This window comes from Ranitomeya variabilis, chromosome 1 (assembly GCF_051348905.1).
Source record: "Ranitomeya variabilis isolate aRanVar5 chromosome 1, aRanVar5.hap1, whole genome shotgun sequence".
Taxonomy (NCBI): domain Eukaryota; kingdom Metazoa; phylum Chordata; class Amphibia; order Anura; family Dendrobatidae; genus Ranitomeya; species Ranitomeya variabilis.
Genome location: NC_135232.1, coordinates 646,306,563 through 646,329,892, shown reverse-complemented (window position 1 = coordinate 646,329,892; position 23,330 = coordinate 646,306,563). Strand labels below are relative to the sequence as shown.

Here is a 23,330-nt window from a genome sequence, read left to right as displayed (position 1 = left end):
TAACTACTTTTCCAGATTTACGTTGGTCTGGAGTGCAGGCAACTCTTTGCGATAAGTTGTGTAAAGAACTCGCAGCAGTAAGTCGTACCTAACACAGATGTATATTACACGGCAGGTCTCCTCACTGGGGGAAATTCATCACTGCTCATGTTACATTTATAAAACTCAAGCAGTTGGAGATCTGTAGTGTATACATCAGACTGCTGATACACATCATATAGGAGATGCAGACACTGCATTATATACATCACATAGGATACACTGGGGCTACGGTTGGCCCAAGCACTGCGGTCCCTGGGAATCTGCCTGGGAGCTGCAGAAAAGGGGGCTTGAGGTTCCTCACCCCAGAGATATAAGGTCAATCTGCAGGTTAATAACATTAGGAAGGTGCCCGGCTGCTGTACTAAAAGTGCAGCACCTGAGAGAAATTGAACTTTCTCACAGGAGCCTGTAGCTTTCAGTCATGCAGGCATTGTCACTCTGGCCTTCAGTCACAGCTCTGTAAGCAGCAGTTTCAAGCACATCTCGGCACTGACTGACAGCCGGTTCTGAGTTCATCAATGCAGAGCTGCCTATCAGTCATTGTCGGGTTGTGATTACATCCGCTTCTCCCAGCATAGTGAGCAGGTGCAATGAAGTTGCAGCAGCTTGGCTGCATGACATGACTGAAAGCTGGCAGCTCCCGTGAGGAAAAAAAATGTAATTTTCTCCCGGGTGCTGCACTTTTAGTACAGCGGCTGGGCACCGTCATAATGCTATGTCTGCAGGTTATTAGCGCTATCGGACGTGAGAGATTCCCTTTTAAGTAATTTTCCTATGGATGTTTTAAAACCTATATTAGGAATGCGCAAGCTTTTTTTGGTGCAGGGTCTACATCAGACTGAACCAATTCCAAGGGCCTCAGTAAGGCTTAAAGGTGACCTGTCACTAGACCCGTGCTGCTGAACCATGCACAACACGAATCAGAGCCTGACTGTGCAGTTGCAGCCATGTATGTTTTCTGAAATGCTGCACACATGGTAGAGGCCTGTCAATCAGCTGGGGCAGTAAGAAGCCGGACTAGTCGTGTTTCTCCCTATGGTCCCTGTCATGATATGTACTTTTGCCCTGTCCTGTATTTGAATAATATGCCATTTGATGTATGTAACTGTTCTCTGGTTTCTATTAGCTGTAATTTATGTATTTTCTTGTGCTGGGAGTTCACCTGTAACAATATGTCTCCTTCCCCCAATACTTGCAGCCCTAAGCTATAATGTAATTAAGCTTTGTCACTAGTGAAGGAATAGCCATTCTTCCTCACAGCAGGTGGCTAGTCAAATGTACGAACTACATAGACTAAGTGGAGCCGACCAGTCTAGAATCTTCTGATGGATCCAACCATTGAATAGAAGGTGTGACCCCTACCCCCCTTCATGGGCTGATCCCAGGAGCTCAGACAATCCATTCTTATTTTGACATCAGATGTGAGTTGATCCTTGAAGGAGAAGGAGTGGGGATTCTTAGCTGAGGCAAGACCCCACGTCCATCTGGGACTGCGGAATCGAACGGGGCGAGACTTGAGCTGAGGACATATCTCGTCGTTCGTGAGATTGTTTTGGGATCCCTTGGACTCGTGTGGACTATTGCTTTGTTAGCTGGCACAAGGATTATCGGGAGGTGCCCCCGAACCTGTTCCGTTGGACTAATTGTGGACTCTGTAGATCTACCTGCATGTGCTGTTCCAGCGTTCTTGATAATAAATCTGTGGAATCATCCCTTGGCCTGTTGTCCCTTCTTGCTCTGCCGTACACCCCGTCACAAACTGGTGGCAGCGGCGGGATCAGAGCAGAAGGAATGGAGGACAATGGCCCAACATCGGGAACCAGCACCGCAGAGTACAATAACTGGACTTTGGAGAGCCTACAATCAAAGGCCCGTGAAGTAGGAGTCCGTTTTAAAGGACTCTCCAAGGAGCAGCTAATTGAGGCTTTGGAAGGAGTTCACCTGCAAGATGACGCTGAGGAAGGATCCTCACAGCAAATGGAGGAAAGACTGCAGCCGGAGGTAAATACCCAAAAAAGTCAGTGGGCTGTGTGGTACGAGGAGGAGATGGCATTGCTGAGAGAAGAGGCCAGCATAGACGATAAGAGGAAGGCCATTCACAGAGCTCAGGAGAGGGAGGCCATTCACAGAGGAGAGGGAGGCCTTTCACAGAGCTCAGGAGATGGCATTGCTGGAGAGGCAGATCGCTTTGGAAGCAGCTAGAAGCTCCAGACAGACTGTGACCCCAGCACCCACCATGAGGGAGCTCCCCAGAGTGTCCCGCAAAGACTTTAAGCCCTTTAATGTGGCTGCAGGCGACATTGAGGGCTTCTTCCAGGACTTTGAGCATCAGTGTCGATTAATGGAAGTCCCGGAAAGGGAGCGAGTCAGACATCTTGTGGGGCTCTTAGAGGGTGGAGCTGCCGAAGCCTATAGAGCTATGGACCCTCGGGGGAACCATGAGTATGCGGAGATTAAACAGACTCAGTTCCGTACTTTAGCCTATGATGGGGAAGTGTCTTTTAAGATATATGCTCATAGACTCAAACAAATATGTCATCGCTGGCTGGAGGCAGAGGAGGCCTTAACCTGGGAGACCTTCCTCCAGGTTATCCTGAAAGAGCAGTTTTACTTCAAGTACCCTGCTGAGATCCGGGAATGGGTGCGTAAGAGGAGACCAGCGACAGTGGAAGAAGCTGCATCTCTCGCTGATGAGGCTCTCACCATCAAGCCTCAGTGGAGGGTTCTGTTGGAGGATGGAGAGAGGCCCACCAGCTCCACAACATCGGTGGCCCCCAGGTCTTCTGTCCCCATTGTTCCCCGTTCCTCTAAGCCACCACCTCATGCTGATACTCGTGTAAATGTGCCTCCAGTTGCTTCTACTGCGTTTTCTGAAATACGACGAGGAGAGGAAGTAGCAGAGCGCAGGTGTTATGGTTGTGGGCATCCGGAGCATCTGCAGGCCTCATGCCCAGCCAGCCCATGGAGGAGTCGTCCTCAAACCCCTACAGCACCTTCAGGTGGGAGCCGGCCTCCAAGTTCCCTTACCCCCTCGCCCAAGAGGATGCCTTGGATGGAGTGAGACCCAGCACAGATGCTATCGATGTGGGCAGCCGGGGCATCTGCAAGCCTCCTGCCCAGCTGTTCAAATGAGGATTGATCCTGTACCCAGTCGTATTATTAATTATGTACAGCCAAGTGCCATGGAGGAAGACGTGTCACCACTACTTGAGGACTGGCCTAGTGACTCACCCACCCATGTTGCACCACTAGGAGTTTATGGTGTGCGACCTGCAGCTATGACGACTTCTGCTCATCGAGGTAAGCACTTGCAGAAGGTCGTGCTGGATGGAAAGAGACTTATTGGATTTTGTGACTCGGGCTTTCCTCACACTGGCTGATCCCCGAGTGGTTCGGCCTGAGGCAATTCATAGAGGACCTGGGATTGTCATTAAACTGGCTGGTGGACAATGGAGGACTATTCCCACAGCCACTGTGGATCTGAACTTTGGTTTTGGGGTCAGGCGATGTGTGGTTGGGGTGATGGGTGGTCTGCCTGCAGATGTTCTCCTGGGCAATGATGTGGGAGAGCTATGATGCCAATTCGTGGCTGCATGAAGCCACATGTATGTTATGCTTTGCCTGTGTGTACTTAACCAGCGACCTGTAGAGGTCCCTAGTACGTACACAAATTGGGAGGGGAAGAGATTGTCATGATATGTACTTTTGTCCTGTCCTGTATTTGAATAATATGCCATTTGATGTATGTAACTGTTCTCTGGTTTCTATTAGCTGTAATTTATGTATTTTCTTGTGCTGGGAGTTCACCTGTAACAATATGTCTCCTTCCCCCAATACTTGCAGCCCTAAGCTATAATGTAATTAAGCTTTGTCACTAGTGAAGGAATAGCCATTCTTCCTCACAGCAGGTGGCTAGTCAAATGTACATACTACATAGACTAAGTGGAGCCGACCAGTCTAGAATCTTCTGATGGACCCAACCATTGAATAGAAGGTGTGACCCCTACCCCCCTTCATGGGCGGATCCCAGGAGCTCAGACAATCCATTCTTATTTTGAGATCAGATGTGAGTTGATCCTTGAAGGAGGAGTGGGGATTCTTAGCTGAGGCAAGACCCCACGTCCATCTGGGACTGCGGAAGCGAACGGGGCGAGACTTGAGCTGAGGACATATCTCGTAGTTCGTGAGATTGTTTTGGGATCCCTTGGACTCGTGTGGACTTTTGCTTTGTTAGCTGGCACAAGGATTATCGGGAGGTGCCCCCGAACCTGTTCCGTTGGACTAATTGTGGACTCTGTAGATCTACCTGCATGTGTTGTTCCAGCGTTCTTGATAATAAATCTGTGGTATCAGCCTGTTGTCCCTTCTTGCTCTGCGGTACACCCCGTCACAGTCCCCAGCTGACCTTTCAAACTGTTTTCTCTGAACACATTTCAGAGACAGCATCTGATTGATGCTATTGTTCGGACAACATGCATCTCGTGGCAGGTTCCATTAACCCCTTAACAACCACCGATACGCCTTTAACGGTGGCAGTTAAGGGTACCTATTCCTCTGCTTTTTAATGGCGCTGATAAATAAGGGTACAGTGCCCCCAGCGTCGAAAATCTTCGGGATCTCAGCTACAGTTGAACACCGGTGAATCTGCATGAGGTCACTGAACCGTGTGGATTTACCGCATTCATTGCATTTTTATTGATTTAATTTTTGTTGCGGAGACTAGCGTGTCCTCAAGAGAAATTGACATGCTGAGGTATGGAACGACGCGCCACATGTCAGTGTCCACGAGTCATCCGCAGGCGACTATGCACGCATAGTGGACATGGGATTTCTGGAAATCACATCCACTGTGCTGTCACAGGTGGCCGCTGCTGGTTTGATTCAACAGAAACAGGCAGCGTCAAACCCGCAGCAGTTCCTGATTGTGAGCAAGCACCCTTAGGGTTGGAGTTAGAATGGGGGTTTCTTCAAAAGAAAAAAAGAAGACAATATGACGGCTAGTATGGAGTGCAAGTCCTTGCTACTCGAGTTTGCATCGGGTAGTCGGGTACGCACGGAGAATCCCGCATCCCTGCATGTTTTTTTACGTGTCTAACAGCTGTGAAACATGCGGTGAGCATGTCACTTGAGCACCCGCGATATTCGATGCATACCCGAGTAGCGAGCACTTCCGCTCAACACTAATGACGATATATTCAATATGATGACCTAATGTTATCAAATTATGTGTCGCACATCAGGGGCTCTCCAAACGCGACATGGCGTCCGCTCTCGATTCCAGCCAATTTTCCATTCAAAAAGTCAAATGGTAATTTCCTCCCCTCTGAGACCTGCCATGCACCCAAACATTTGTTTTCCCCCCATATATGGGGTATTAGCATGCCAAGGAGAAATTGCACAACAAATTTTAGGGTCCATTTTCTCCTGTTACCCTTATAAAAAAAATAAAAAAATAAAAAGTTAAGGTCTAAAGTAAATTATTTTGTGAACAAAGTGAAATGTTCATTTTTCCTTCCACATTGCTTTAGTTCTTGTGAAGCACCTGAAAGGTTAATAAACTTCTTGAGTACCTTGAGGGGTGCAGTTTTTAGAATGGTGTCACATTTGGGTATTTGTTGTCATATAAGCCTCCCTCAAAGTCACTTCAAATGTGAGGTGGTCCCTAAAGAAAAAAAAAAAAAAGAAATGGTTTTGTAAATTTTTTTTGAAAAATGAGAAATTGCTGGTCAACTTTCAACCCTTATAACTAGAGTTGAGCGAATTTGGTGACATTCGGTCTCCGAATCTTAATTTGCCTTATTCGTGCCATATACATATTCGGTAATTTCTACTCCAATTGACTTTAATGACATTTGGTTATGTTCGACAAATATTGCAAAAACAATATTCGCTGCCGATTGGATTCAGACCCAAATCCGAACAAATTCGCTCAACTCTACTTACAACGTCCTAAAAAATAAAATGGTTCCAAAATTGTGCTGATGTAAAGTAGACGTGTGAGAAATGTTATTTATTAACTATTTTGTGTGATATGACTATGATATCCCATAGAATGCAAGTCCGCAAGGACAGGGTCCTCTCCCCTCTGTACCAGTCTGTCACTGTAAACTTGTTTACTGTAAACGATATTTATTACTCTGTATGTAACCCCTTTCTCATGTACAGCACCATGGAATTAATGGTGCTATATAAATAAATAAATAATAATAATAATAATAATGACTGTCTGATTTAAGGGCACAAAAATTGAAAGTTTGAAAATTGCTAAATTTTCAAAATTGTTGCCAAATTTCCATTTCTTAAATAAACGTAAGTCATATCAAAGAAATTTTACCACTAACGTGAAGTACAATATGTCACATGAAGTACAGTTTTTCACAAAAAACAATCTCCAAATCACCAGTATCCGTTGAAGCATTCCAGAGTTAATACAACAGAAGGTGACAGCGGTCAGAATTGGAAAATTTGGCCTGGTGATTAAGGTCAAAGTTGACTGTGTCACTAATGGGTTAAAGGTTTATTACCATGCATGTATAGCATATTACAAGTATATGCCATAAATGTATAGATGACAGTTCCACTTCCAGGACCACATAGTTCAGGTGTATTCTGCCACTATATGGGGGTCTCAGAGATGGCTGTACAGTGCTGATATCCATTCATTCTCCCATGCTCTCTGCCACTCCTTCTGCTTCTCCCTGGCTTTGAAAATACATGAGCAGCCATGATGCACAGATAAGCCTCTTTATGATCAAATAATTAGGGACCACAGGATGGTATTGTGGGCTCTGGTCCGCAGGTTGTGCACCCCTGCTATAGTGTAGTTTTTCTTCGCTTACATGGGATGAGGAGACCCCATGCAGAAATTATAGTCTCAGTGGGATGTCTTATACAATGTAAGGGTATGTGCACACATTGCAGATTTGCCTCTGGAATTTTCTGTGCGGATTCTGTATCTCTTGGCAGAAAACGCAGGTGCAGATTTGATGCGTTTTTCTTGCGGATTTTGTGCTTTTTTCCAGTGGATTTACTGCGGATTTCATGCATTTTTACCCTTGCGGATTTCTGTAATGGAATGGGTGCAGAAACACTGCAGATCCGCACAAAGAATGGACATGCTCCTTCTTTTAATCCGCAGCGTTTTCCATGCAGATTTTTCCGCACCATTAGCACAGCCCTTTCTTTTGCCATTGATTTACATTGCACTGTAAATCACTTGCAGATTTGCAGCGTTTCTGCACGGAAAAAAACGCTGCAGTTCTGCAGGAAATCTGCAACGTGTGCACATACCCTTACACTTTATTAGCGTTACATAAGATCGTTTAGCAGTGTTCTTATGTACTTAGGGGGAGATTTATTTAGTGACTTGTGCACACTCTTTTTGCACCAATGTCATAACTTTCAGTCTGTTCTCTACTCTCACAACTTAAAATATATATATTTGAGCTCAGTGAGAAAGGCTCAGTGTGAGCCGAAACGTCGTATAGAGATGTGGGTCTGAAATAAACTTCACAGTTTTTCACTTTCCTACGAATTGGAGTGCTGCCTTCCTTTTTTCATTTGGCATATTATTTGGGTGGATGAGTGGACCGTCCTGCCCAGGAGGCTTGGCACCCATTGGTGAGCATTGTGCTGTTCTCATATATATATATATATATATATATATATATATATATATATATATATATATATATATATATATATCTATCTATCTATCTATCTATATCTATATCTATATCTATCAGGGCTCCGAAAGGGAGAAAGACCTGCTTTCAGTGAGCTGAAACATTTCTTTTAATGGCTGAGGGCTCAAACAGGCCTAAGCTTCTAACATATGAGTGTTAAATACAATGTTTCCAGTCTAAAAAATCCTCTAAAAGGCTGGGTGCCCACGATCTGGAAGTAGCAGCGCTTTGGACTCTTTGTATGTTCGCTGCATCCAAAGCATTGGAAAGCATTGAAGCTGCATGTGGTCACTGAATTGTGTGGAATCACTGCGTCCAATACATTGTACGGGTGACATTTATCTTGTGCAGACTAGCGTTTCTGCCAGAGAAATCGACATGCTGCAGTAGGGAAAGATGTGCAGCATGTCCGTGTCCACAGGTGAGCCGCGGGCGTCTCTGGACGCATAGTGGATATGGGATTTCTTGAAATCCCATCCATTATGCTGTAACATTTGGACGCTGCAGGTTGGAGGCCGCATAAGTGCGCAGGGTCAAACACGCAACAACTCCGCATTGTGGGTACATACCCTAATAGTCTGGACTACAGACTGACTTAGTTACCGTGCATCCGTCTGGGTAAAATAACTGTGAAGGAAGCAGAGGGGCAGCACGGTGGCGCAGTGGTTAGCACAGCAGCCTTGCAGCGCTGGAGTCCTGGGTTCTAATCCCACCTTGGACAACATCTGCAAAGAGTTTGTATGTTCTCCCCGTGTTTGCGTGGGTTTCCTCCGGGCACTCCGGTTTCCTCCCACACCCCAAAGACATACTGATAGGGAATTTAAATTGTGAGCCCCATTGGGGACAGCAATGATAATGTGTACAAACTGTAAAGCGCTGCGTAATATGTTAGCGCTATATAAAAATAAAGATTATTATTATTTATTTATTAAGGAAAGGGTACGTACACACAACCATATTTTCAGACCTAGTGTGATCTGTGATAAAAAAAAAAAAATTATCAGTACTAGAACAGGGCTGTTCAACTGATCCTTTTTTATTTTCATGGATCGAATGTCATGAAAAAAATAGGATCACAGCATCTGATTTTTACATATACATTGCAATTCTTAGAGGTGTTTTCCTGTACTTTTAATATTGATGTCTATCCTTAGGATTTGTCATCGATATCAGGTTGATGGTGGTGAAACACCAAGTACTCACGCCACTCAGCTGTACCCGGTGCCAACGGATGTGATCAGTTGCATAGCTGTATAGTAGCTGCAGCCGGCTACTGCACATCATCCCGTGATTGACTCCAAAAAGGATCTGGAATACCCGCCCCACTGAGCTTCCCACTATACATGTTCACACACATCTCTCCTATCTACATTCTAGGGCTATGTTCACACATTGCGTTTTTGCTGCTTTGTAAGCATGGGTTTACTAGGGACCATTCCTGTCAGACTAATTTGATCAGCTTCTATGAAGAGGTAAGTTCCGGACTGGACCAAGGAAACGCAGTGAACATGATGTATATGGACTTTACAAAAGCTTTTGATACGGTGCCACACAAAAGGTTGATACATAAAATGAGAACAATGGAGATAGAGGAAAATATGTGTAAGTGGGTTAAGAGCTGGCTCAGGGATAGGAAACAAAGGGTGGTTATTAATGGAGCACACTCGGACTGGGTTGCGGTTAGCAGTGGGGTACCACAGGGGTCAGTATTGGGCCCTCTTCTTTTTAACATATTTATTAATGACCTTGTAGGGGGCATTCAGAGTAGAATTTCAATATTTGCAGATGACACTAAACTCTGCAGGGTAATCAATACAGGGGAGGACAATTTTATATAACAGGATGATTTATGTAAACTAGAAGCTTGGGCTGATAAATGGCAAATGAGCTTTAATGGGGATAAATGTAAGGTCATGCACTTGGGTAGAAGTAATAAGATGAATAACTATGTGCTTAATTCTAAAACTCTGGGCAAAACCGTCAATGAAAAAGACCTGGGTGTATGGGTGGATGGCAAACTCATATTCAGTGGCCAGTGTCAGGCAGCTGCTACAAAGGCAAGTAAAATAATGGGATGTATTAAAAGAGGCATAGATGCTCATGAGGAGAACATAATTTTACCTCTATACAAGTCACTAGTTCGACCACACTTAGAATACTGTGCACAGTTCTGGTCTCCGGTGTATAAGAAAGACATAGCTGAACTAGAGCGGGTGCAGAGAAGAGCGACCAAGGTTATTAGAGGACTGGGGGGGTCTGCAATACCAAGATAGGTTATTAGACTTGGGGCTGTTTAGTTTGGAAAAACGAAGACTAAGGGGTGATCTTATTTTAATGTATAAATATATGAGGGGATTCTGATGATCTTTTTAATCATAGACCTGAGACAGGGACAAGGGGGCATCCTCTACGTCTGGAGGAAAGAAGGTTTAAGCATAATAACAGATGCGGATTCTTTACTGTAAGAGCAGTGAGACTATGGAACTCTCTGCCGTATGATGTTGTAATGAGTGATTCATTACTTAAATTTAAGAGGGGACTGGATGCCTTTCTTGAAAAGTATAATGTTACAGCTTATATACACTAGATTTCTTGATAGGACGTTGATCCAGGGAGTTAGTCTGATTGCCGTATGTGGAGTCGGGAAGGAATTTTTTTCCCCAATGTGGAGCTTACTTTTTGCCACATGGGTTTTTTTGCCTTCCTCTGGATCAACATTTCGTATGTGGAGTCGGGAAGGAATTTTTTTCCCCAATGTGGAGCTTACTTTTTGCCACATGGGTTTTTTTGCCTTCCTCTGGATCAACATTTTAAGGTATGTTAGGTTAGGCTATGGGTTGAACTAGATGGACTTAGTCTTCCTTCAACCTTAATAACTATGTAACTATGTATGCAAGTTTGCACCTAGGTATCACAGTACCAGCAAAATCTGAGATTTTAGAAATCTAATGCACACAGCTTGGTTTTTTTCATGACTGTTCTGTTAAAGAGCTGCATTGTTGCAAAATGCAGCATGTCACTACTTGTAGCTTTTTTTCTGTGTTTTTGCAGCATTTTTTCACCCATCAAAAACGAAGCTAAAACTTTGCATAAAAAAATCACAACATGTGAACATAGCCTAAGACAGGTTTCCATTAGTTTAACAGGACAGCAGCCATTGTAATGTACTGTATTGATTATCTCCCTAGATAACAAAAGAAAATATGATTAGCTAATTTAATGTATTTTGGAATTTATTTATAATATTTTCTTTTTCCTCATAATTTACTTCCACTAGAAAAAAAACAACAGTAAAATCAAATCTAAGCCTTTTGTAGGTTAATTTTGCACTTTCCTGTTGGGTTCCATGTTAAAGGGATTATCCAGGACTAAAGTAATTTTTCATTGTGAACAAAAAAATTCAACAGGCAGGTAGTTGCTAGCTAGGTAGTAACTACCTGCCTGCTCTATCCAGCGCCACTTCTGCGATTCGGCTGATCCACATCAGCCTCTCTTCCGCTCTGCTCTATTGATGAGGCATTACTGCCATAGTCATGCTGATTGACAGCTGGCTCCCTGTAGCTATGCAGCGGGGATCCGGCTGTCAATCAGCATGACTATGGCAGTAACGCCTCATCAATAGAGCAGAGCGGAAGAGAAGCTGCTTCTGTGGATGTGACTTCAGCAGAAGCCGCAGAGGGAGTTAGTGACCGCTCTGTGTCGCCAGAAATCTGTGCGGAGTATAACAGGTAGGTAGTTAGTAACTACCTGTTTGCAAGTTCTTAGACCCACAGTAAAAAAAAATATATAGTTCTGAATAACCTCTTTAAGTAATCAAGTATTTATCAGCTCTGTCTTTTATTACAGGAAAGAGTCTCCCACCTCACTGGCTACGAAGGTTGAGCAGTTGGAGGGCATGCTGAAAATGCTGCAGTATGACTTGAAAAAGGTACGACCGTAAAGAAGAAGGGTTCTATCGTTGGCTGGAATAAATTCAGTATTAATTGTGTTTTATTTATCAAAACCCCTGCTTCTGAGTTTGAGTCCAGTGGTTGTTGTTGATTTCTCTGACAACCTTCCCAGTATAAGCTGGCATACAATCACTGTTTAGGACTGCCCACTTGACTACTAGAAGCCCAGGATGAGCAGGGTTTTCAATAGCTAAACCACAAATTGACATAAAATTCTTCCAGCATTCTGGTCAGCTCCTGCTCTGTACCCTAGTTCTTTCCTTTATGTTGGCGCTGCCTCCGTTTACCCACTTCTCCTCTTGTGCAAAAGTGGCATGGGGAGCACTGTGAATAAGTCTAAACCATGCCTCCCATTCCCTATTTCTGCTGTGGGTTGGACCAGAGTTGAAGATGTCAATGATGTGTTCTCTCCACAGAAGACAAAGACCTGAAGAAGCGTGGTTCATATTTTTGGCTAAGCTCTCCAGGGTACTGCGGTTGTCATTTTGGACTTTATTAATCGCAGGTATGCGATTTGTATACTTTCGGACACATTCCGACTAGACTTGTTCATCCTCGTTGAATTCACTTCAATTGAGAGAGGCCGCACATGTCCAGTTGGCACATGACCGTATGTATGCAAATTGCCCACTTGCTTCTGAAGAATCTTGACAGCACACACATTGCACATTGTAAGGATTCACAAGACTGTAGTCACATTGTGACTGCAAACTGGAACCCCAAGCCTGGACAACCCCTTTAAAATTGTTCTGTCATCATTTCGCCATTCTCTGAATACAGGCAGAAATATTAATAATGGGGGTTTCCATTTTGATTTTCACCGCTTCATCCAGGCCTATTTGTAAATTTCTACTCAAACTGAAATTTTCTAATATGTAAAATATAAAACAAAGTATTCTTCATATCACAAATGTAACCTAATGTTTGATATTAGGATAATTAAAGACATATTGGCCCCGATTTCATAAGTGTAACACTTTGAAAAGTTGCAAAACTTTTTCACAACTTTTGGCATCTTCACTCCAGTTTCAAGCAGCTCCGCCAAAATGGGTAGGGCTAGGAAGGAAGCGGGACGGGGCATGGCAACTTATGATTGGTGTGCGAAAAGCCAGTCTTAATGAATCAGGCCCATTGTGTTGCACGGTTTCACATTAGTTTTTCTGGCTATTACCATGACAAAGTGCATAAAGCTGTCCATTAATCACATTGCTTACTGCAATCAGAGCTGATAATGGTACACAGTAGTGATGAGCGAACGTGCTTGAATAAGGTGTTATCCAGGCATGCTAGAAAAAATATGTTACAGTCCCCGCACCTACATGTCTCGCGGATATTCATCAACCACAACACCTACTTGCGTCTGTCGAATATCCACAAGACGTGCAGACGCCGAGACTTGAACATATTTTTCAAGCACGCTGAAGACACTCATCACTAATACACAGCAGACGGGGGGAAAAAAAAGAAATTACATATTAGGCTACATTGACCCCATATGGAAATCATGTTCATACATTTTGGGAACATACACTGGATTGCTTTTGTTTAGGCATCCGGGGGTAAGTAACCTTGCATTTTTTTCCTCTTCCCCACCCGATATTTATGTTTTATGGGACGAACCTTTAAAGGTTGTTGGATCCCTATTTGATTTAGCGTAGTCTTATTACCGAGCCGTAATTTGTATCAGAATCGGCTTCATGACTGGTAAAGTGATGAGTGGAGATGGAGTGGGTGCATTTTTTAACTCAGGAAGTTTCCAAGCAAACAGATATTAGAGTAAGTATTCCCCTCACTGTGGTCTCACGATGTTAGCCCCCACAACTCGCTTTGGCAACCTTGGGGCCTATTTACACTGGCCGATAATCTGGTGACCCTAAGAAGGCTTGTTCTCGATTATTGGCCTATATAAACCGGCAAGCAATCACTCAATGAGCAAGCAAAACGCTCGTTCGTCAGGTGAGATGATTTTTAAAGCAAGCGTTAAAGTCCATCCCAGCACATGCCCTGTAGTAACCGTTCTCTGACCTTAGGGCTTGTTCGCACACTACATTTTTATAGTACTGACAAATTGAATGATATTTCTGAAATCCCAGGTACACGCTGTTTATTTTTTTCCCTGCAGATTTGCCCATGAGTTTTTTCCAAATCCGCAGCAATTGACAAATGACAATTCTTTCAGCATTTTTCATACAATCAAATGGATGGGAAAATAACGCAAGTAAAAAAAAACGCCCTAAATTTTCCTGCCAACACTCGAGTAGTTGCAGCAGATTTTTCTGTTACAATTTAATTTAACAACTTTAAATTAAAGAAACAACATACATAAACAGTTCCTGGATTCCGGGGTCTGACTTAAGGCCATATTGCCCAGATTGTTTGCTAATCACCATATGCTTCTGTTGTAGGAAAAGGAAGATAAAGCAAATCTTCAAGCCGAAGTGCAACTCTTACGAGAAGACAACCTACGCTTGCAGGAAGAGTCCCAGAATGCTACTGCCAAGTTGAAGAAGTTCACAGAATGGGTGTTTAACACTATAGACATGAGCTAATGGACAGTGCAGACTGTACAGATGTGAACTTCTTGTGTCCTGTCGAGTGTGTCCCGTAGACCTTTAGCTTTAACTGCAGCTGGATTCGAGTGTACATAGAAAGGAGCCGCAGCGTTTCCCAACTCCTGACTTTTTATCCTGCCTTGCATGTATTAAGCAAAGTATCACTTCTACACACTGCCTATGAGAATTACACAACGTGAGAAACGTAGCTGAAATGTGAATGTTTCAGAAGTAAAATTTGTACAGTTTTGAACGCAAAAAAATATATATATATATATATGCCAAACATGGTCGCTTCTCGGGCAATAATCCCTAAGTGGAAAAAAAAAATGCCATAAAATGACTATTCCTTTTGATTATAAATGGGTTGTATCACTTGAAATAATTTTATCATGCAAATCTTTATCAGAAAACAAACTAAAGCCATCTAAGCAAGTAAGATACAGCATTGATGATGCGCCGTGTATGGTTTTCAGCGAGCAGTTGAAGATTGTTTGTTTTTATTGTAGTAAAAGACCTCTTTTGATTTTTTTCCTCCCCCCCCCCCCCACACTCGCTTCCTTCCCCCCCCTCACTAGTGTAGATAGTTATATGTACCTCAAATTGTTTGTAAAATAGCAATAACCCCCACCCCACTGATAAATTATAGGTACAGGAGATTATGCAGAAGTTTGAGATTTTTTGTGTTTTTATTTTTCTTTTTTGCTGCCCCATTGACTAATTTTTCAGCACATGGAAAAGACTGTCTGCGGCCTTGCATTAGTGACCCCGTCTATTTTTCACCTGCGATCTGGCAGCCGGTATTGATTATCTGTTACTGTACAGGACCACAGATTGCATCGGTCCCTGGTGGACCTTTCCATAATTGAGCCGTTTCATAGTCACCAATATCACTTTTTTTGAGAGGGTATGTAGAAGCACACATCACAGCACACAAATATATATTCCTTCTAGTTATCTCGTGTGAAAAGTCCCCATTGCCTTTATCTGACTGTACAGATATTGAATAGGGATCATATGGGCTATTTATTCCAGCAATATGGAGGACACCGATACGACTTTAGTCACCTGCACTTTGTACGTTCCGCTCTACGTATTGGAAAACTACATAGCATCAAAATGAACAGTTTCAAATTTCCTGTAACCTAAATTTTTAAACTAAACCCTATATTTGCTACAAGATTCTATCTAGGCAGAGAGATTTATATTTTGTAAGAAAAATGTAATTTGTTCTCTGGAAATATTGTTTCCAATGCTTTTATTAGTAATTCTTGTGACACTTTATTTCTTTGCAATTATGTGCCGTTTAGATTTTTTTTTAATTATTATTTTAATTTTCGTTTTTTAGCTGCTTTAAAAAGGCATGTACAGAAATACTCTATTCACTCACATGGCAAAAAGCTTACGGTTTAGTTATTTACCCTACCAGAGTCGTTTGGTAAGATGTTCTAATGGAGATCAAAAAGTGTTTGAGTGTTTTTTTTTTTTTAATGATTGTATGAAGGAGATTTATATAATAATGCCTGGTATCACTTGTACATTGAATTTTTTTTTCCAAGCCTCTCTCAACCATTCTGAAATGTTTGATTTCTCTTCTTCAGAAAGGGAGGAGCTTGAGGAAGGCTATTTATTAGAATTTTTGCAACAAAGTTATTGTATCTGAGGTTGCAGAGAAAACTTGTAAAATCCTGAAAATAAACTGGTTTTAAAAGATGACTATCTTTTGGTTACTCTTTTTTTTTCAGAGCAACTAGAAGGCTCAGTTTACGTGTATGGGGCTTGCTTAGGAGACTGTCATATTTAAAGGGGTTATCCAAGACTTAAAAAATTGGCAGGCAATAGCTAACTTACTTGCCTGTTTTGCCTGGCAATGATTTCTCCTGACTCAGAGCAGTCATGGACCACTCCTAGCATCAATTCTTCTGCTTCCTGTGATGTCTCGTTCACAGAGCAGTTCCTTCTCCTCCACTCTACTCTGTTGACTGGGCGTCTCTGCCAACATCATGTTGACTGACAGTCGGTTCCCCGCTGCGTTGGTTTGAGCGGGCTGTCAATAAACATGACTATGTCAGTGATGACTTAACACCACAGAGCAAAGAAAAATGAACTGCTCTGTCAATGTAACTTTACAGGAAGTAGGATAATTGCCGGTCTGAGCACAGAGGTATCCCTCATGCAGCAAAACAGGCAGGAAGATGGCAACTACCTGTCGATGATTAGTTTTTCTCTAAGTCCCTTATAACCACTTTAATGGGAAGAATAGTGCAGCAGATAGGGACTATCCTGGTTATCAAAATTACTTGCATTACGATGGACCGAATTGTAAGGCAATGGCTTCTGTCGGTCACTGTTACGTGACTGATCGAGCATCATGATGAAAAATAAAAAACAAGTACCTGCATGGTTTTTTCCAAGTTTGAAGTGTTGTTTCATGTAACTTTTCAGAATAAGCTGTAGTCCGTGTAAAGGAGGAATAACACGGTTTCTCTTAACCGCATGATGGCAACCATGAGAGAGCCCTCCTTTTCCGATAAGAAAACTGGAGCGGATTATCTCCAGGAATGCATCAGTAGGATCTGCTCTTCTAAACAGTCTACATTTACATGTAGGTCATAGGAAGCTGATTTAAATGATACCTTCGATATCTGCAATTGGATGCCTTATTCTAGAGAAATACACGTTTTTCTTAATATGTAAATGAGCTCTTAAGATTTATGGGCCGACATAGATCTCCCTGAAAATATGACATCAGAGCTTATTATAAACTAGATGGTGGCCCAATTCTAACGTATCGGGTATTCTAGAATATGTAGGTAGTATATATCACAGGCTACGTACTATATTGCACAGTGACGTAGTAAATAACACAACCGACGTAGTATATAACAGTAGTATGTAACACGTAGTAATACGTAATACGTAGTATGTAACACAGCGTACGTAGTATATAGCAGAGCTACGTAGTATATAACACAGCCACGTAGTATATAACATAGCCAAGTAGTGTATTGCACAGGTATGTAGTATATTGGTCAGCCACGTAGTATATAGCAGAGCCACGTAGTATATAACATAGCCACGTAGTATATTGTAGAGGCACGTAGTATATTGCACAGGCACGTAGTACTGTATATTGCACAGCCACGTAGTATATAACAGAGCCACGTAGTATATTGCACAGCCACGTGTATTGGACAGTCACGTTGTATATTGCACAGTCAAGTTGTATATTGCCCAGCTACATAGTATATAGCACAGAGATGTAGTATATAACAGAGCCCACGTAGTATGTAACACAGCCCACGTAGTATATAGCAATGTGGGCACTATATGCGTGGTTAAAAGACTTAAAATAAAAAATAAACATATACTCACCTTCCGAAGGCCCATTGAAGTCCTAGCGCCTGTGTACGGTGCACGCGGCAGCTTTCGGTCCCAGGGTTGGTATGAGCACAGGACCTGTGATGACGTCACGTTCACATGACCGTGACGTCATGGCAGGTCCTTCTCGCATAGCATCCTTGGCACCGGAACCTGCCGCTTGCACTGCCGAGGACAGTGCGCGACGTCAGAAGGTGTGAATAACCTTTTTTTTTTATTATTATTATTTGTAACAGTAGATCTTTTTACTATCAGCGACTTGGATTTCCATGACAGAGGCCGCGACCAATGAATATCCGTGACAGACAGAAGGACAGACAGAAAGACGGAAGTGACCCTTAGACAATTATATAGTAGACTAGATGGTGGCCCGATTCTAACGCATCGGGTATTCTAGAATATGCATGTCCACGTAGTATATTGCCCAGTGACGTAGTATATTGCCCAGTTACGTAGTATATTGCCCAGTGACATAGTATATTGCCCAGTTACGTAGTATATTGCACAGCCACGTAGTATATTGCCCAGTTACATAGTATATTGCACAGCCACGTAGTATATTGCCCAGTGACGTAGTATATTGCCCAGTGACGTAGTATATTGCCCAGTGACGTAGTATATTGCACAGCCACATAGTATATTGCCCAGTGACGTAGTATATTGCCCAGTGACGTAGTATATTGCCCAGTGACGTAGTATATTGCACAGCCACGTAGTATATTGCCCAGTGACGTAGTATATTGCCCAGTGACGTAGTATATTGCCCAGTGACGTAGTATATTGCCCAGTGACGTAGTATATTGCCCAGTGACGTAGTATATTGCCCAGTGACGTAGTATATTGCCCAGTGACGTAGTATATTGCCCAGTGACGTAGTATATTGCCCAGTGACGTAGTATATTGCCCAGTGACATAGTATATTGCCCAGTGACGTAGTATACAGCACAGATCCACATAGTACAGTATATTGCACAGCGACGTAGTATACAGCACAGAGCCACGTAGTATATTGCCCACCCACGTAGTATATTGCCCAGCCACGTATGTCACAGTTTAAAAAATAAACATATACTCACCTTCCGAGGGGCCCCTTGTAGTTCTGTCGCCTGTGTTCGGTTCAGGCGGCAGCTTCCGGTCCGAGGGTGTGATGACGTCGCGGTCACATGACCGTGACATCACGGCAGGTCCTTCTCGTGCAGGCGCGCAGGGCCTGCGATGACGTCGTGGTCACATGACTGTGACATCATGGCAGGTCCTTCTCGCGCAGGGCCTGTGATGACGTCGCGGTCACATGATCGTGACGTCATGGCAGGTCCTTGTCGCACACCAACCTTAGCACCGGAACCTGCCGCTTGCATGGACCGGTCACCGGAGCGTCGGAAAGGCGGCGGAAGGTGAGTATATAATGATTTTTTTTATTATTATTTTTATTATTATTTTTAACATTAGATGTTTTTACTATTGAGGCTGCATAGGCAGACAGGGTTAATAGCAGCGGTAATGGAGTGAGTTACCCGCGGCATAACGCGGTCCGTTACCGCTGGCATTAACCCTGTGTGAGCCGTGACTGCGGGGAGTATGGAGCGGGCGCCAGGCTATTTCTGCAGGGGAGTAGGGAGGGACTAATCGAACTGTGCCCGTCGCTGATTGGTCGTGGCAGCCATGACAGGCAGCTGGCGAGACCAATCAGCGAATGAATATCCGTGATGGAAGTTGCCGACAGAAAGACGGAAGTACCCCTTAGACCAGGGGTGTCAAACTGCATTCCTCGAGGGCCTCAAACCATGCGTGTTTTCAAGATTTCCTTCTCATTGCACAAGGTGCTGGAATCATTCTGTGCAGGTGATTAAATGATCACCTGTGCAATACAAGGAAATCCTGAATACATGACCTGTTTGCAGCCCTTGAGGAATGCAGTTTGACACCCCTGCCTTAGACAATTATATATATAGATGAAAGGGACTGTTACAAGTGTGAGACATGTAATGACTGAGAGTCTGCTCTCCTGATCATGTCTCACACTGGTAACTACCCCTTTCATTTATAATAAGCTCTGATGTCAGATTTTCAGGGAGATCTATGTCCGGCCCATAGATCTTTACAGCTCATTTACATATTAAGAATAATAGGGATTACCAGGGCTGTGGAGTCGGAGTTAGTTTTGGTTGGAGTTGGTAGAAATGTACCGACTCCGACTCCAGCTTTAAAAAATTTTTATTAATATTTCATAATTGAACTTTCATATGAATTTTATAAATGTTACTCAAATATATATGTTCTATCAAACTATGAACAACAGTGATAAGCAGTTCTGCTGGAGATAGAGACATTTCTTACTTCTTGTGTGTCACTGTTCTCCACTGCCCTTATCTAATCTTATACTTGGTTAACCTCATGGTGCCCCAACCCCCCTACTTACAATGTATGAAACTGAAAGTGAAAATGTGTTGCAAATTCTTAGTAGTAAAGCTCCTCCTCTAGACTAGATGTTTACTAGGTGTGCGTCTTCCAAGCAACTCACAGCTGCTACTCAGAAGAGGAAGACTGTAAGAAGTATTATCCTTTCAACAAACTTTGCATCAGTTAACTGTGAGTACATGAGGAATAACAGTATTACTGACCACTATATCAGTTGTACGACCTGGCAATAATTTTGTACAATTGTTTTTAGGAAAAACAATTGTCATTTGGATTGTGAATGCAGAATTAAAAACCTGAGAATGTCAAAGAAGCGTCACATTAAATCAGCTGTATTTGAACATTTCACCATCACTCAAGATAGAAAACATTATATCTGTCAGTGTATGACAAATGATCCAGACGAAAACAAATGCTGTGAAGCCAAGATCAGTGCATATTCAGGCAAAGATAAAAATGCTCCTACCAGAGCTTCTAATCTAAAGCGACATTTACAGCGCTTTCATCCAGAAGTACTGAAAGCAGTGGATGAGAAAGACTGCATCCAAACCAATGAACCAGTGCCCAGCTCTTCCAGCCAAACAAAGGAGCAGAGAACTTTGCAGCCATCAGTTGCAAGATATTTTGTCAGTGACAAAGTTACTGTGACAATGACAGTAGATACATTTAAAAAACAGATCATAGAGCTTGTTGTAAAGGATAGTGTGCCTATTTCATTATTTTCACGACCAGCTTTTATGTGTCTGAATGGGGAAATGGCCCGCAAGCTTGGTGTTTCTCTGGAGAGAGAGAGTATTAGAAAATTAGTAATCGAAGAAGCTTTTAAACAAAAGGAAGAACTTAAAAAAACTCTCAAGGGACGCTTTCTGTTTCTTAAACTGGATGCCTGCACACATCACAGAGTGAACTATTTTGCCATCAATGTCCGATTTGTTTGTGACAAAAATGAAATAGTTACCAAGACATTGGCAGTAAAAGACACCAAAGCTCATCACACCAGTGAGTTTCTCCGGGTCTTGGTGGAAAAGGTTCTGCAAGACTATGAACTAAAAAAAGAGCAAGTTCTTTCTGTCATAACTGACAATGCTTCAAATATGATAAGTACTACTAAGCTAATGAATGAGAGTAATGATGGTGACCAGCAGCTAGAAGAACATTCTGGGTCCACAGACACAGAAATGTTTGAAATAGAGGAACACAGTATTGTAACTGAGGAGCAAACAAGTTGCTTCAGATGACCAGCAACATGATAGTTTAGATGATCTTGTTGAAACTGTCAATACGTTCTTTCATTCATCACATGCGCTGTGTTGTGCATAAGCTACAGCTGGCTATAAGAGACAGTCTGCAAGAAGGACATGCTGCTGCACTGATTGGCAAGGTGAGAAAATTGGCTACTGTTGCCAGAACCCCTAAAGTTGACTCAATTTTGAAGAGACGTGCTGGAAAAGGGGCAATTATTGATCAAGCCACACGATGGGGCAGTACTTACTTAATGATTCAGCGCTTGGTTGAACTGAAAACCTTTCTTGTAGACATGGCTAACCCTCAACTGACACTAAATGAAAGTCAGTGGAATCAGGTGACTGAGCTGGAAAAATTGCTAGAGCACCCATTTACAGTGACTAAAAAATTACAAGCAGAGTACTTAACTCCAGGTATTTTCTTAAAGGAGTAGAAGAACCTGATGTTTCGCCTGTCCCAAAGAGGAGGGTTATTTGCAAGTGGCATTGCTACATCAATGAAACGGAGAGAGGAGCTACTAATACAAAATAACATTCTTTTGGCAGCTGTTTATGTAGACCCAATGCATCGGATTCTTCTAGACGATCAACAGCTAACTAAAGGAAAAGAAGCTCTGTTTGAAATAGCAGTAAGGATGAAAGGGTTGCAGAACAGTCAGGAGGAACAAGAAGAATTTGGTCGTCCTGCCACATCTTCATCCTCATCAACTGATGAAGAATTTAATTTCGAAAAATATTTGGAGCACAAGAACCGTGCAAAGCATTCCCGCATAGAAGAAGAGTCATCCCCATCAAAGAACACAGCCAGTACATTTCAGCAGAATTTTTCATGTGCACTAAAAGAAATTGAGAAATTTGACTGTTCATCAAAAATAACAGTGCAACAAGCGATTCCTCTATATCCTGACATTGTCAGAGATGTTGCCCGAGTGGTTACTGCTTTGCCACCAACCCAAGTTAGTGTAGAGAGGTTGTTCTCTGCTCTCAAAATAATTAGATCAGATTTGAGGGCATCCATGAAGGAGGATCTGACAGGCAATACTTTTTCTGAGGACAAATTTATAGATTTCTTCTTATTAACCGCATAACAGTGTTTATTGCATATTTGCTTACAAGAGTTTATAAAAGTTTATAAAAGTTATTTGCTATATTCTAATTGTATTCTAATAAATATAGTTTTTGCTCTAAGTGGTCTGATTACTTATATGATGGTGAGAAACTGAATAAGCACGATGTTAATATTTTACAACAGTAAATTTATTGTTACGAATTGGCCATTTATGAAGGAGTCGGAGCTGGAGCTGGAGTCGGAGTCGGAACCTGATAAAATCCAGGAGTCGGAGTCGCAACTGTGGCTTACCGACTCAACAGCCCTGGGGATTACTCTGGAATAAGACATCTGATCACAGATATCAAGGTACCACTTTATTCGACTTCCTATGACCTGTATGCTCATATAGATGGCTAAGGGGCATGAGATGTAAGGATACAGATCTCATCTCCTGGTCTAACCTCCTGTATGATTAGGTAGTGCTGAGAGATTATAGCATGGATAACAGTCCCAATGAATCTGACCGTACCGCATAGTTAGTAGGTTCATCTCCGATCGCACAAACGGGACACACACTTCTGCCATGTTTACACATTGCGGAAAATTTCTGCTGAGGATCACAAGGTGCTTAATGAACTAGTGTTAATAAAAGAATAGGGGTTTGTCTGATAAACATGTGCTCTCTTAATGTCACTTTCTAGTATAATTTGGCACCGACTCATCAAACTGTTTGTTAGAATTTGCAAATTGTTACAACTTTTGGCATTTTCCACCAGTTTTTGCACTGTTCTGATAAAATGGGTACAGCTGGGGTAGGACAAGGGGGTGTGACACCACAGCTAGTCTAATTCATGACAAGCTGTGGCTTACCTTACGCCAAAAATCTTACTCCTGTCCTTGGAGTAAGATTTATGGCAAGGCCCACCGCCACTTTTCAGACGCACCAGATTCATTAAGAGACATGCACCTATTAATGAATTGGCCACATCTGACTCAAGCCCGCTCCC

At 42.6% G+C, this 23,330-nt stretch overlaps 1 protein-coding gene across 11 annotated transcripts in view; it reads left to right on the top strand.

Moving 5' to 3' along the window:
• SIPA1L1 (signal induced proliferation associated 1 like 1) overlaps positions 1–15,945 on the top strand; it is a 324,202-nt gene extending 308,257 nt beyond the window's left edge. For all 11 annotated transcript variants that reach the window (XM_077262132.1, XM_077262085.1, XM_077262067.1 and 8 more), the window contains 2 exons: positions 11,574–11,655; positions 14,083–15,945. In XM_077262132.1, the coding sequence (XP_077118247.1) occupies positions 11,574–11,655; positions 14,083–14,226 (226 nt within the window). In that variant the 3' untranslated portion in view covers positions 14,227–15,945. The remainder of the gene's footprint in view (positions 1–11,573; positions 11,656–14,082) is intronic.
• The last annotated feature ends 7,385 nt before the right edge of the window (positions 15,946–23,330 follow it).